General features: G+C 37.4%; 1 protein-coding gene across 1 annotated transcript; it reads left to right on the top strand.

The window, feature by feature from the left end:
* Window positions 1-311: 311 nt before the first annotated feature.
* On the top strand, window positions 312-5,875 carry LOC116166396. Its single transcript, XM_031481352.1, has 2 exons — window positions 312-672; window positions 2,367-5,875. Exons 1-2 carry the CDS (start codon window positions 312-314, stop codon window positions 5,687-5,689), a joined length of 3,684 nt encoding a protein of 1,227 aa, XP_031337212.1. The 3' UTR covers window positions 5,690-5,875.
* The last annotated feature ends 6,889 nt before the right edge of the window (window positions 5,876-12,764 follow it).

The following is a 12,764-nucleotide window of genomic DNA, read 5'->3' as shown; positions in this document are numbered from 1 at the left end:
ACATAGACCGCTTTTAGTGAACATGAACGAAAATAGGTCTAGCGATATCAAGCTGTCAGAGACACTTAGAATTAATTAATTTTTAAATATATATGAGATGGCATTGAGAATAAAGTTTTTTGACGTGACAGAAACAATTTTTTATATAAAGACTTTTATTTCTAAAACCGAACCGTTTAATTAATGCAAGACGGATAGTTTTGTGTTAATACTGAACATTTGGCGACCGTGACACCCTGGAATAATTGTTTTCGATTGTTGTCTGCGATAAAAAAAACGTATACAGTTTGTTCAGGTATACATTGACAATCATGGATCAACCCAAAAGGCATCGTAGAGTACTCCGTACCACCTTCACTAAATCGGCGAAAGAATTAGAAGACTTTTTATCGGCGCCGGAAGGAAAGGCACGTTTAATCTCTGTATCGCTGGGTATTTTGAAACAGAAATATGATGATCTAAGAAGAATTGACAGTGATATATACCAGTCTCTATTGGAAAGTGATGGAAGTGAAGCAGAATTGTTGGCAGAGATGGATGGTAGTGAAGTTTACATTAGGAAATTCACTGACTTGAACGCACAAGCCGAGGATTTGTTACAGAAGCCGCGAGGCGAACTAGATGAAGAGGTAAACTCCGTAGCCTCGGAAAGTAATGTAGGAGGCAGATCAGGTAGGCGCAAATTTAAGTTACCTACTCTAGAGCTTAAGAAGTTTGACGGGAGTATTAGAAATTGGTTGCCCTTCTGGTCCCAGTTTCAAAAGGTCCACAACGATCCGGATATACATTTAAATGACAAAGTAGAATATCTGGTGCAAAGTACTTTGGTGGGTAGCAGGGCAAGGCAATTAGTTGATAGTTTTTCTGCCACTGGGGACAACTATGCTAAAATAGTGGACTGTTTAATTTCGAGATTCGGGCGGGACGATTTACAGATAGAAGTATACGTGCGGGAGTTGCTAAAATTAGTGATCAATAATACTTCTTCGGACAATAAAGTAGATCTTTCTCTGTTGTACGATAATCTAGAAGCTCAATTACGCGCGTTAGAAACTCTTGGTATAAAGTCCGATAAATATGCTGCAATGTTGTTTCCCTTAGTAGAGTCGTGTTTACCGTCAGAACTATTAAGAGTTTGGCAGCGTATACCCGATGTAGGTGCTTCTGTACATTCAGATGGTGTTTCCACTATAGAAAATCGACTTAAAAATCTTATGGAGTTTTTGAAAAAAGAAGTTGATAATGAACAGCATATTTTTTTAGCGGTGGAAGGTTTTGATTTAGGTGGTGTGACTAAGAGAGATGTTAAACGGCCTAGCCAAAAATCACGCACAACAGTAGAAAATTTTCCTACCGCGATGGATCTGATAAATTCAGAAATAACATCCAAATGTCTTTTTTGCCAAAATTCACACGACAGTACCAACTGCTTTAAGGCTCAAAAGTTAAGCTACGAGCAAAGAAGAGAGATTTTGGTTCAAAAAGGGGCCTGCTTTCGTTGCTTAAAATTGGGTCATCAAGCTAGGAAATGCCGAGGACATTTGAGTTGTATAATCTGTTGTAAATCTCATGTACCTTTAATGTGTCCGACGCTGTCAATTAATAAGACAAAACCGGAAAATTTAGAGCGAAAGCAGATTAAAGATGAAACGTCAAATAAAGTAGATCAAACGCTTGCGAACAATTTAAATAAGGGTACCCAGGTTTTTTTGCAGACGCTGCTTGTAAAAATGACTCATTTTGGTAAAACGAGATACGGGCGTGCATTGATAGATACTGGTTCGCAGAAATCATATATTTTGAAAGCGACAGTCAAACTTTTGGGATATCAGTCAAAAAGAAAAATTAGTCTCATTCATGGTCTATTCGGTGGAAGTGAGCTAACACAAAATCATGATTGCTATGATGTTAAATTAAATCACGATAATTATAGTTGTACCTTCGAGGCTCTAGACCAGAATGTTATTTGCAATAGTGTATCTTCTATATTTGATGGTCCTTGGATGGAAGAGCTGCGTAAATTAAATATTAAAATATCAGACGCGTGTGATTCTAATCCCATAGAATTGTTGATAGGATCTGATATCGTGGGTAAACTTTACACCGGGAAAAGACATATTTTGAACTGTGGCCTGGTAGCAGTAGAGACCCTACTAGGGTGGACTTTAATGGGAAAAGTACCAATCGAAAAGCCTAACACTTTCTCTATGACCTCTCTCTCTCTCTCTTTGTCAATAATGCATCTATTACTAACCTCTGGGAGCTCGATGTACTAGGGATCAATGATCCAATAGAAAGGAAAACTAGCGATGAAACAGCATTAGCGGCAAAAGAACTTTTTCTGGAGACTATTTCTGTTGACACAGATGGACGTTATGAAGTCAGGTTGCCATGGTTAGAGGGACATCCAGCGCTGCCTAGCAATTATTACATGGCGAAGAGGAGATTGGATAACACAATGAAGAAAATCATTAAGGATGGTTATTTCGAGGCGTATGATCAAGTATTTAAAGACTGGCTAACTGACAACATTATTGAAGAGGTGTTAGAGGATCAAGTGAACAAGTCGGCCCATTATCTACGGCCAGTGATTAAACCTAACAGCACAACGACAAAGATACGACCGGTTTTCGATGCGTCCGCCAGAGAAAAGGATAACCCTTCATTAAACCAATGTCTAGAAAAGGGGGTTAATTTAATTGAACTAATTCCGGCTATTTTGTTAAGGTTTAGACAGCAAAGACTTGGTGTAATTTCTGACATCAGTAAAGCTTTTCTACAGATCAGTATACATTCGGAGGACAGAGATTTTCTTAGATTCTTATGGTATGATAAGGAGAACAACCTCAAAGTGTTTCGTCATAGACGGGTGGTGTTTGGAATTACTAGTAGTCCTTTCTTGTTGGGAGCTTCGTTAGAATATCATCTGTCAAAATTTGTGAAGGAATATGACTCGAAATACGCTTTTGCCAAAGAAACTGCTAAGAAATTATCAAACAGCTTTTACGTAGATAACTGCGTTACTAGTGTTTCTAATGAAAGAGAATTGGAAACCTTTATCAAAGAAGCCATTATTATAATGACGGAAGGCAAATTCGACCTCAGAGGGTGGGAGTATACTCACCAAGTCCAAGAGGATGCCTCTAACGCTTACGCGGTGGTTCTGGGGGTAAAGTGGGACAAGTTGAATGATACTTTATCTATAAACCACGATGACGAAGACATCAAATCGCTCTTAAGCAAACCGGTAACTAGAAGATTAATGCTGTCACAAGCACAAAGGGTGTTTGATCCTATAGGTTATAGTTGTCCAGTTACATTGCTCCCAAAGTTGTGGTTACAGAAAACATGGAAAAAACAAATGAGGTGGGACGATAAAGTTGACGATGAACTGGAAACTCGTTTTCGTATCTGGGTACAAGAACTTTCTTATTTATACGCCATAAAGATTCCTAGGTGGATATACGCTGGTACTGAGGAGGCAGAACATTGGACGCTTCATACATTTTGCGATGCCAGCAAGGAAGCTTTCTCTGCTGTAGTATTTTTGAGAGGAATTCGGAACGGATGTGTGTTTGTACATCTCTTAGCGGCTAAGTCAAGGGTAGCTCCATTAAAAAATTTATCGATACCTCGTCTGGAGTTGATGGCCGCAGTAATTGGTGTTAGATTATATACTACCGTCAAGGAAAGCTTATACATGGAGATGGAACCTTTTTTCTGGAGTGACTCGACAACCGTATTGTCATGGGTGAGGAGACCCGAAGAGTGGTCTACATTTGTCTGGAACCGCGTGTCAGAAATACGAAAATTGTCTTGCAGTGAAAATTGGCACCACGTCCCCGGTAAATTGAATCCTGCTGACCTACCTTCACGAGGTTGTTCAGCCAAACAGTTACTTGAGTCAAAATGGTGGGAGGGACCACAATGGCTTTATCAAGACGTATCTATTGATCCTCAATCAGATTTAGATTACAATGAACAGGAGATCAATCAAGAGAGGAAGAAAAAATTGGTTACGACACTGATTAATGACGAGCAACCAAAAATGTCATCAAGTGATTGGCATTTCGATTATTTTTCTCATTATCAAAAAACCCTCCGTATGTGTGCATGGATATTACGATGCATTTACAATTTAAGAAATAAAGATCGACTCAAAGGTAACTTGAGTTCTGAAGAAATTAAACGAGCTGAAATATTTGTCCTACGAGTTGTGCAAAAGGAGTCTTTTTCAAATAATAACGATAAGAGACTATGTGGCATGGACATTTATAAAGACAAAAACGACCTAATTAGGTTGAAGTCACGGATTAGTAACCGAAACGATTGTCAAAATTTTCTATTTCCCATAGTTTTGCCAGCAAGGCATTTTTTGGTCAATCAGCTTATATTCCAAGAGCATTTAAGATCATGTCATAGTGGAGCACAGGGACTTATGAGTCAGTTACGTCAAAGGTATTGGATTCTAGGAGGACGACGAACTATAAAATCAGCAATTTCACGTTGTGTAGTGTGCAGGAGACAAAATGCCAAACCTTTTGTTGTGAGGACACCTCCTTTGCCAGTTGATCGTGTTCGGGATGCTAACGCGTTTGAAGTAACGGGTGTGGACTTAGCGGGGCCTTTATATCTGAAAACTGGAGAAAAGGTTTGGGTATGCCTCTTCACGTGTGCCGTATATCGTGCTGTACATCTTGAAATTTGTACTGCATTATCGGTGGTTAGTTTCATGCAGGCTTTAAGACGGTTTATTGCCCGACGGGGTCGTCCGAAGACTATATATAGTGACAATGGGACTAATTTTGTAGGCACTGAAAATGCTTTTTCGCGAGTAAACTTTGAAGAAATCGCCGAGAGCAGTGGTATTGAACGTATTCAATGGCGATTCAACCCACCTACGGCAGCGTGGTGGGGAGGTTTTTGGGAAAGACTTGTGGGAGTTTTAAAGCAGTTATTACGCAAAGTGTTGGGACGTTCTTCACTAGATTATGAAAGTTTAATGACAGTAATGTGTGATTGTGAAGCCGTGATCAATTCAAGGCCACTTATTTGTTCTGATGATGCAAAAGATTTAGTACCTTTAACGCCCATGATGTTCCTTAGAGATCAAGTAGAGAGTGGAGTTTCAGACTGTGATGAGGTTGATCAAAAGACTCTATCTAGGAAAGTTGTGTATCGGCAAAAATTGGTTGCTGATCTTCGACGAAGATTCCGCAATGAGTACTTAGGGCAGTTAAAATTATGGTTCAAGGGGCGATGTAACCGACAAGTTAGAGTGGGGGATATCGTGTTGGTTGGTAATGATAAAGACAAGCGAGTTAACTGGCCGCTTGGTCGAGTGGTAACCCTTCTTCCAGGAAAGGATGGCAATAAGCGACTTGTGAGAGTTATTACCGAAAGGGGACAACTTCTGAGACCTGTACAACGTTTGTACCCTCTGGAGTGCGCCGTCGATTTTACTCTAAATGAGGATAGAACGAATAACGACTCAGATATTTCTTCTCGAAGTCAGTGTGAAAATATTGAAGTGCCTGTTTTTGAAAGTGTAATTGAGGACGATGACGCGAAAACGGGAGTGTCAAAAAGCAGAGTACCCGAAACGTACAAAAGTGATATACGTTACGTTACGCGGAGTGGACGGAAGATTAAAACACCTTCAAAATATTCAGAGTTTTATAGGATTTAAATTAATTCCTTTTCTATGTTAACTTTTATTTTCTGATTGTTTGTTCACGGTATCTCTGATTTCTTATGAGCCACATTTTTGTTAAAATTTTGCCTCAGGTGGGAGGATGTCAGAGACACTTAGAATTGATTAATTTTTAAATGTATATGAGATGGCATTGAGAATAAAGTTTTTTGACGTGACAGAGGGTCCAATTCGTTTAAAAAGGTACGCAATGTAATGAGAATTAATTTTTGGGGAAGTTAAAAACACGTGCGTACCATTTCGGGTACGAGAAATATTTGTTTGGTTTATGTGTGAAGGTTTGCGGTAGAAATTTAGCATGGACACGTGATCACGAAATTGGCATCGGATTTTTTCGTTGTATTTCGTTTTATGAGTCAAACCAATATTTTGCATCCAAGTACACGTGAAGAAAAATGGAAATTAATCGCTTTTATTAATATATGTATAATTGAAATTTTTAATGTGTTATTGAATTTAAACTAAACTAAGAGTATGAAGCAAATATCCACTTGAGTTTTCTGCCATGATTCATTTTCACAATGAAAATATTTCGTCCATTCCTGGATGATCTGGGAGGGTACCCCTAATACTAGCGGCGTTTCCACGTTGTATTCAACCAACTAGGTTCATATGCGCATTTATTCGGGTTTAATCAAATCAGACCTTTGGAATTTGAAGATTTTGAATTTCAAATTTTTAAAAGAGATTAGGCTAAACTTCCACATGGTAAGGGGTATAATAGTATATTATATACCGCGGGACTGAAGTAGTACTTTTAATCCCGAAGGTAAAGTTTATGGCCCGACCGAAGGGAGGGCCATAATTTACCTGAGGGATTAAGACACTACTTCAGTCGCAAGGTATATACGATATTTTTCGTACTTCCGAAACTGAAACACTTAATATGTATGGAGTTAGAGAACGCGTTCTTTCAAAAAATCGCTGTTTAACAAGTTACCATAGGAACGTTGCGTCAGTACACCAAACCTACAGTGACTTTATAGGCACAGTGGCGACAACCCGGTACTCGTTTTTGATTGGAAGTTGGTTCCGATCGCCATATTGGAGCAAAATCAGGGCTATTCGCGATTTACATTACCGTTTGAAACTGTTTTTGACGTTCAGATAATACGCTGACAGCACAATACTAACTCAAATAACTGTCGGGAGAGGGCGCCTCACAATTTGTAAATCGCTAATATTTTACACGTGTTTTTTGTTTTACGAAATTTGTCATTAAAGGTGCTGTTTAAACTAAAATTTGTATTGCAAATAATCGGTTCTACGTAAAGACGTAGTTTAGTGTGTTAAAAGTTAATAGAAATGTAAGTATTTTCTTAATTGGGTAATACAATTTTGTTTGTTTGACGAAGGACATGTGTCTAGTTTTTAGATATAATGGGTGGGTGTGCCGCTGAAGGATGCAGCAATTCCGCAAAGAAAGGTTTCTTGATGAAACGATTTCCGAGGGACCCAAAAAGAAAGCAGGAATGGATGGAATGGATAATCAAAATGAAAAAAGGCAACTGGCAACCAACTGATGCAATGCGCTTATGCGAAGTAAGTTTATTCTAAGTTTATTTAATCATGTCCTACGAGATAACTTTTACACTTCTTAATTAACATGGAGTACATATATTATTAAATAACTAGTTATTTCTGTAGGTCCACTTTGGTCCCGAGATGTGGGAAAAGACCCGCGTAGATGGAAAGCGTGTACTAAAATGTAATGCTGTTCCGACAATGTTTGCTTTCTCCAAATCAACATTAACAAGAAAAGCACCTACACCAGAAAATACGTCAGTCCAAGAATTAAGTAAGTTTATACTCAATTGCTTAAAAATAATTACTGTACCTATACCTTTTTCATTGACAATTTCCGTAAACAAACATCAAAACTGGTTATATAAATTGCTATTCTAAAATTGCAAAATGTGTATAGTAGTATACCTACTAGCAGATGTAAAATACATTTTTTATGTCTTAGATCAAACCACGGATTATGGTATCAGTGATCCAGAACCTTCAACATCAGCGGCATCATCAGACATCCTTTCTGTCACGTTAGATGAAAATATTCGAGAATCGTCACCGTCAACCTTAACAGCTTCGACTTCATTCATTGATGTTCATAAAGACTGCAAATCTAAATTTTTGCGATATGAAAAAATGTATATAAGAGAAAGACAAAAGGCCAGACGGTACAAACAAATGTTATGTAACATTAAGAAGGAAAACAAAACCTTAAAAGATAAGGCAAGCAATATTCCAGATGAATATCCTATATTAAGAAATATTTTTAATGAGGATCAAGTAGAGGTTTTGAAGAAACGAAAAAGCAACCGATCAAGTAAGGGCTTGAAGTGGTCAAATTCTACAATTACTAAATCGCTCAAACTCAAATTCAGTTGTGGAGGTAATGGCTATGAGGAGCTGCTAAAACAAGGCCATCCTCTTCCTTCAAAACGAACCCTGCAAAGAAGACTACAGAATCTAACATTTGATAGTGGGATTTTAATTGAAGTTTTCGAGTTTTTACAAACAAAAGTTGAATCATTTTGTGAATTTGAAAAAGATTGTGTTTTAGTGTTAGACGAAATGGCCATCACTCCAGGCAACACGTACGATTCATCTCTTTCCAAATATTTTGGTGATGTGACTTTACCAGAGCATACTGGAATAGCAACTCATGTGCTAGTTTTTATGTTGGGTGGAATTACTGTGCGTTGGAAACAGGTCGTTGCTTACTATTATACTAGCAATTCGGTGAATGGTACAGTTTTTAAAGACATTATAATGGAAATCCTTAAAAGAGCGGAAGAATTAAAACTGAACATTCTAAGCGTAACATCAGATATGGGTGCTTCTAATCAAGCATTGTGGAAAGCATTGGGTGTTATGGCAGGAAGGCATTCTGAAACTAAATGCAAAATTCCCCACCCAATAAATAACAATGAGTATGTATATATGTTTGCTGATGCACCACATCTTTTTAAGAATATTAAATCTATGCTTTTGTCAAATAAAATAATAAGAATACCCGACACGCTAAAAGAAAAATATAAATTGCCCACCAATGAAATAAGAGCAAATCATATTTCGGAAATTGCGGCATACCAAGAAGAACACGAATTTAAATTGGCACCAAGATTGTCAGAAGCTGATTTGCTGCCATCACATTTTAATAAGATGAAGGTATCTACTTCTACCAACATAATTAGCCACAATGTTAGCAGTGCCCTCAAGTTTCTTGCAGAAGAAATGAAAAAACCCGAGTACTTGACAACTGCTTGGTTTTTGGATCAAGTCGAACAATGGTTTTATTTAATGACATCCCGACATCCATCGAGTGCATTAAGCAAGTATAATAAATGTGCATATACGGATTCCATAACCTTTTTAAAGGATTTTATGCACATTTTTAAATCTTTAGAAGTTGGAGTGAAGAAAGTTTGGAAACCTTCGCAGACAGGTGTGTTAATTACAACGCAGTCACTGTTAGAACTCCAAGAACATCTTCTAGAAAACAAACAATATAAGTTTATTCTGACTAGTAGGTTTACTCAGGACTGCTTGGAAAATCTGTTTTGTGTTTTAAGAAGCAAACAAGTAGTACCAAATGCTTTACAAGTCAAAAACCATTTAAAGTTGATTTGTGTCGCGCAGTATTTAAAAAACCCCATCAGAGGCAGCTACGATGAAGATGATAGAGAATTTTTGTCAGGTTTTTTAGACACCTTACCTCATCTTATCCGAAAATATGATGAAGTAAAGATTCCAGAACAAGTAAATTACGATGGATATAATTTAAATTTTAGTGAACTAAATTCTTTGTACAACGTTTGTGGATATATTTAGTCCACAGTATAATGAAAACTTCAAAAACATGTCCACGATGTTTGGCGGCTGTGGGTTCCAAAAAACCGATAAAAAATGTGTTTTCTAAGTTTACTAATCTTAAAAGATTCAAAGAAAATACACTTTTCTTCTGTACAGAAGAATTTTTTCATTTTGTTTTGCAATTAGAATGGATATTTAAAAAGTTTTTTCCCATAGTTTCAACTCAAAATATTAATTCAAAGGAGTTTTACTTGGAGAAAATGAACTCCAAAGATGTTTCAATCCCCGAATGTCACCGGTTAAAATATAAATTTATTAATAGATTTGTAACATTCAGGTTAAAAATAAGATCAATGAAACGCAAGGCCTCAAGTGCAATATACGCCAGCAAATCAGTTGCTGGCCATTGTAAATAAACACATTTTTCTACCTGTGAATTTTGTCTTTACCTATTTCTAAATCTCTGAGAACTGTTGTCATGTCCCTAACACAGTCACTGTACGTCCAACTATAGCGTCTAACCATTCCCCAGAGTTTCGTCACAATCAGTTAGTGTAAACCTCAGAGGTGTAACCAGTACTTACTACAGTCGCTGTAAATCGGATAAATGGTTGGCGCCATCTATTAGTTATGATTGTTATTATTAGTTTGCTCCAATATGGCCGATTTATGATAAGTTGTCGCCACTGTCCCTATAAAGTCACTGTAACCAAACCCTATGGCCTATGCTATGGTAACAAAAATAATTTGGAAACTGTCATTGCTAGTGTCATAATTTTGGTGGTGAGTGACAAAGGCGTATTTGATATTGATAAAAAGCAACCAAAGTAGGTAAAGAATTGATACCACCGAAATCCAAAAAAACTATATGAGCAGCAGTACGATGCGTTTAAGAAGTAGTGCCGCATACAAAATGTGGAACAACCTACTGAAATTGCCTTGATAGTAATTTCATCCTTCCGGGATTTTCGGCCAAATTTAATCCCGGCGGGACAAAAAGTGACACTTCACTACTTGTCATAGTGGAGTGAAGTTGTCACTTTAGTCTCGGAAGTACGAAAAAAACATTTTATTAGTGAGCTAGTCGTGCGTAAATTAAAAATTAATTGTCGAATTATAATTTTTGCCAGTGCCGTAGAGTATCAATTTTATTTTATGCAAGTAAGGTCTTCGATCCTTGTAAATTTAACTAAGCCGTTACAAGACAGACGAACATCTTTGACCTGGTCCATAATGCAATATTCCTGATTTCATTTTCATACGTATTCGTCTATATCTACCGGGTATGGAAAGGTTCCTTCATTTTGTACCAGCTATCAAAAATCAAATAGATCCTACCTACCATAGGGAAAGTTGTAGAAAAGTTTCATTAAAAAGTTTTTTTATGGCAATAAAAGTCCACAGGAAACCTAACTGGCAGTTGCAACAATAAAACCTTGTGCGAGAATTATGCACGACTGAGCGTTTATTGACCATAAAATCACTTCACCCAAACATTCTCTTAATTATAGACAAGTCGTAAAACTATAAGTAACACCTTCCATGTACGAAAGGCAGCTTTTGAACGGTTGAATTATTTAATTTTAACTGTTACGAAGATGGCTATTGTTGATTAAAACTAGAGGTGCAGTAGCGTCCATTAAATTGCTTGCCGTTCACAAGTGGCCAGTCGATTAGAATCTACGAGAACCAAACTGAGAACAAGTTTTATGTGACGATGTACCTTGTTTTTGGAACTAAAGGAAGAGTTTGACTGCATAACTTCAAATTGTGGTACCAGTTACATTATTTAAAGAATTAAAATGTATGGTGATAGTGTCGTGAAATAACGCTTCATCTCCCTAAAAATCAAATAAACACGTAATAATACAGAGAGAATAAATAAGTCGGTATGTAATCCGCCTACCACATAATATATGGAAATTAAGAGATACCATTAAAGCATATTATATGTGGCCATTTTCAGAATCGGCACATAAATTCTTATTTTATCTTTTGACTAGTATTTTTAATGTAACGTAGGAAGGTCTTTACACGTTTTTTACGATAAGTACGCTCTGCTAAGCTTCCATTCGTGACTCGAACCTTCACAACTGGCTCGAAATGTTAAATTTAATTAGGTACACGTTTAATTAACGGCCAGTACGTATTTAAGGTTACCAATGTCTTCTATTTCCAACTCATGAGAGTAGATGAACTAAATGTATAGCACAATATCAAACTAAACCATGACGGGGACCGTGACATGATGGTTTTCTGCCCACCAGAATTACGATCGATGAAAGAGGATTACTGTCACTGCCATAACTAATAAGATAAAATAACTTTAAATATACATAATACATGCCATCTGTATATGGATCGATTTATTTGCGTAAGAAGAAAATGTTGATATTAACTTCCTTTTTTTTAATAATGACACATTCACGGTGGGGTAATTTGGTGATTAATATTTGAAATTTTGGTGATATCTACAAAACGATCAACTCGAAAGTTATATTATTTACACAGACGAATAGTATTTTGCAAGAGCAGTTCTCCCATGGCGGTTTTGTGATTAATGTTAACTGTATAACGATATCCAACTGTCTACTCATCATTTTTAAAAGTCAATCTCAGGTATCGTTGGTTGCATAGTTAAATTATCTATTCCAGACAGAGTGTGACCGAGCATCTCACTGTTGTGAGGGAGTGCCTACTGCACTTGTATAAGGATTTTAGTAAAAGTTTTGTTCATTTACTTTACTTTCTCTTTCCTTATACACGCAAATTGTGTTGCCGGTCGTATTGGCAGTTGGCACCACAGTAGTTCTGTAGTTGCTGACATACGGATCATCGGCGATGCGCTCTCCAGGCTTCCATCCAAACTTCAGGTCACATGGAAGCCTTATTTTTTTCCAAAACTTGCAGTCTGTCCGGCAGTTTCATGCACCGAAGAGCGATAAGGCATACGGAATAATGGCAGATTTGATTCCAGTCTCGTTGGTGGTCACAACTTTGGAGAAATGTCTATTAAAAGTTGTGTTCATTCTTTCCACCATTCCATCGGATTGTGGGTGCAATCGAGTTGTACTGCAGACATGCTGGAATAATAGAGATTCGACATTTCTGCCTTGGCCCAAATGAATTTCATGCGGAGCTCCAAATCGGCAAATCCATTCCCTCACCAAAACGTCTGCGGCGGTAACCGCTTTTTGGTTTGGCAAAGCGACAAGCGTAGACCTCCACT

Source organism: Photinus pyralis, unplaced genomic scaffold (genome assembly GCF_008802855.1).
Source record: "Photinus pyralis isolate 1611_PpyrPB1 unplaced genomic scaffold, Ppyr1.3 Ppyr1.4_LG3b, whole genome shotgun sequence".
NCBI lineage: Eukaryota > Metazoa > Arthropoda > Insecta > Coleoptera > Lampyridae > Photinus > Photinus pyralis.
The sequence above is the reverse complement of the archived record's forward strand: the minus strand, read 5'-3'. Positions and strand labels throughout refer to the sequence as shown.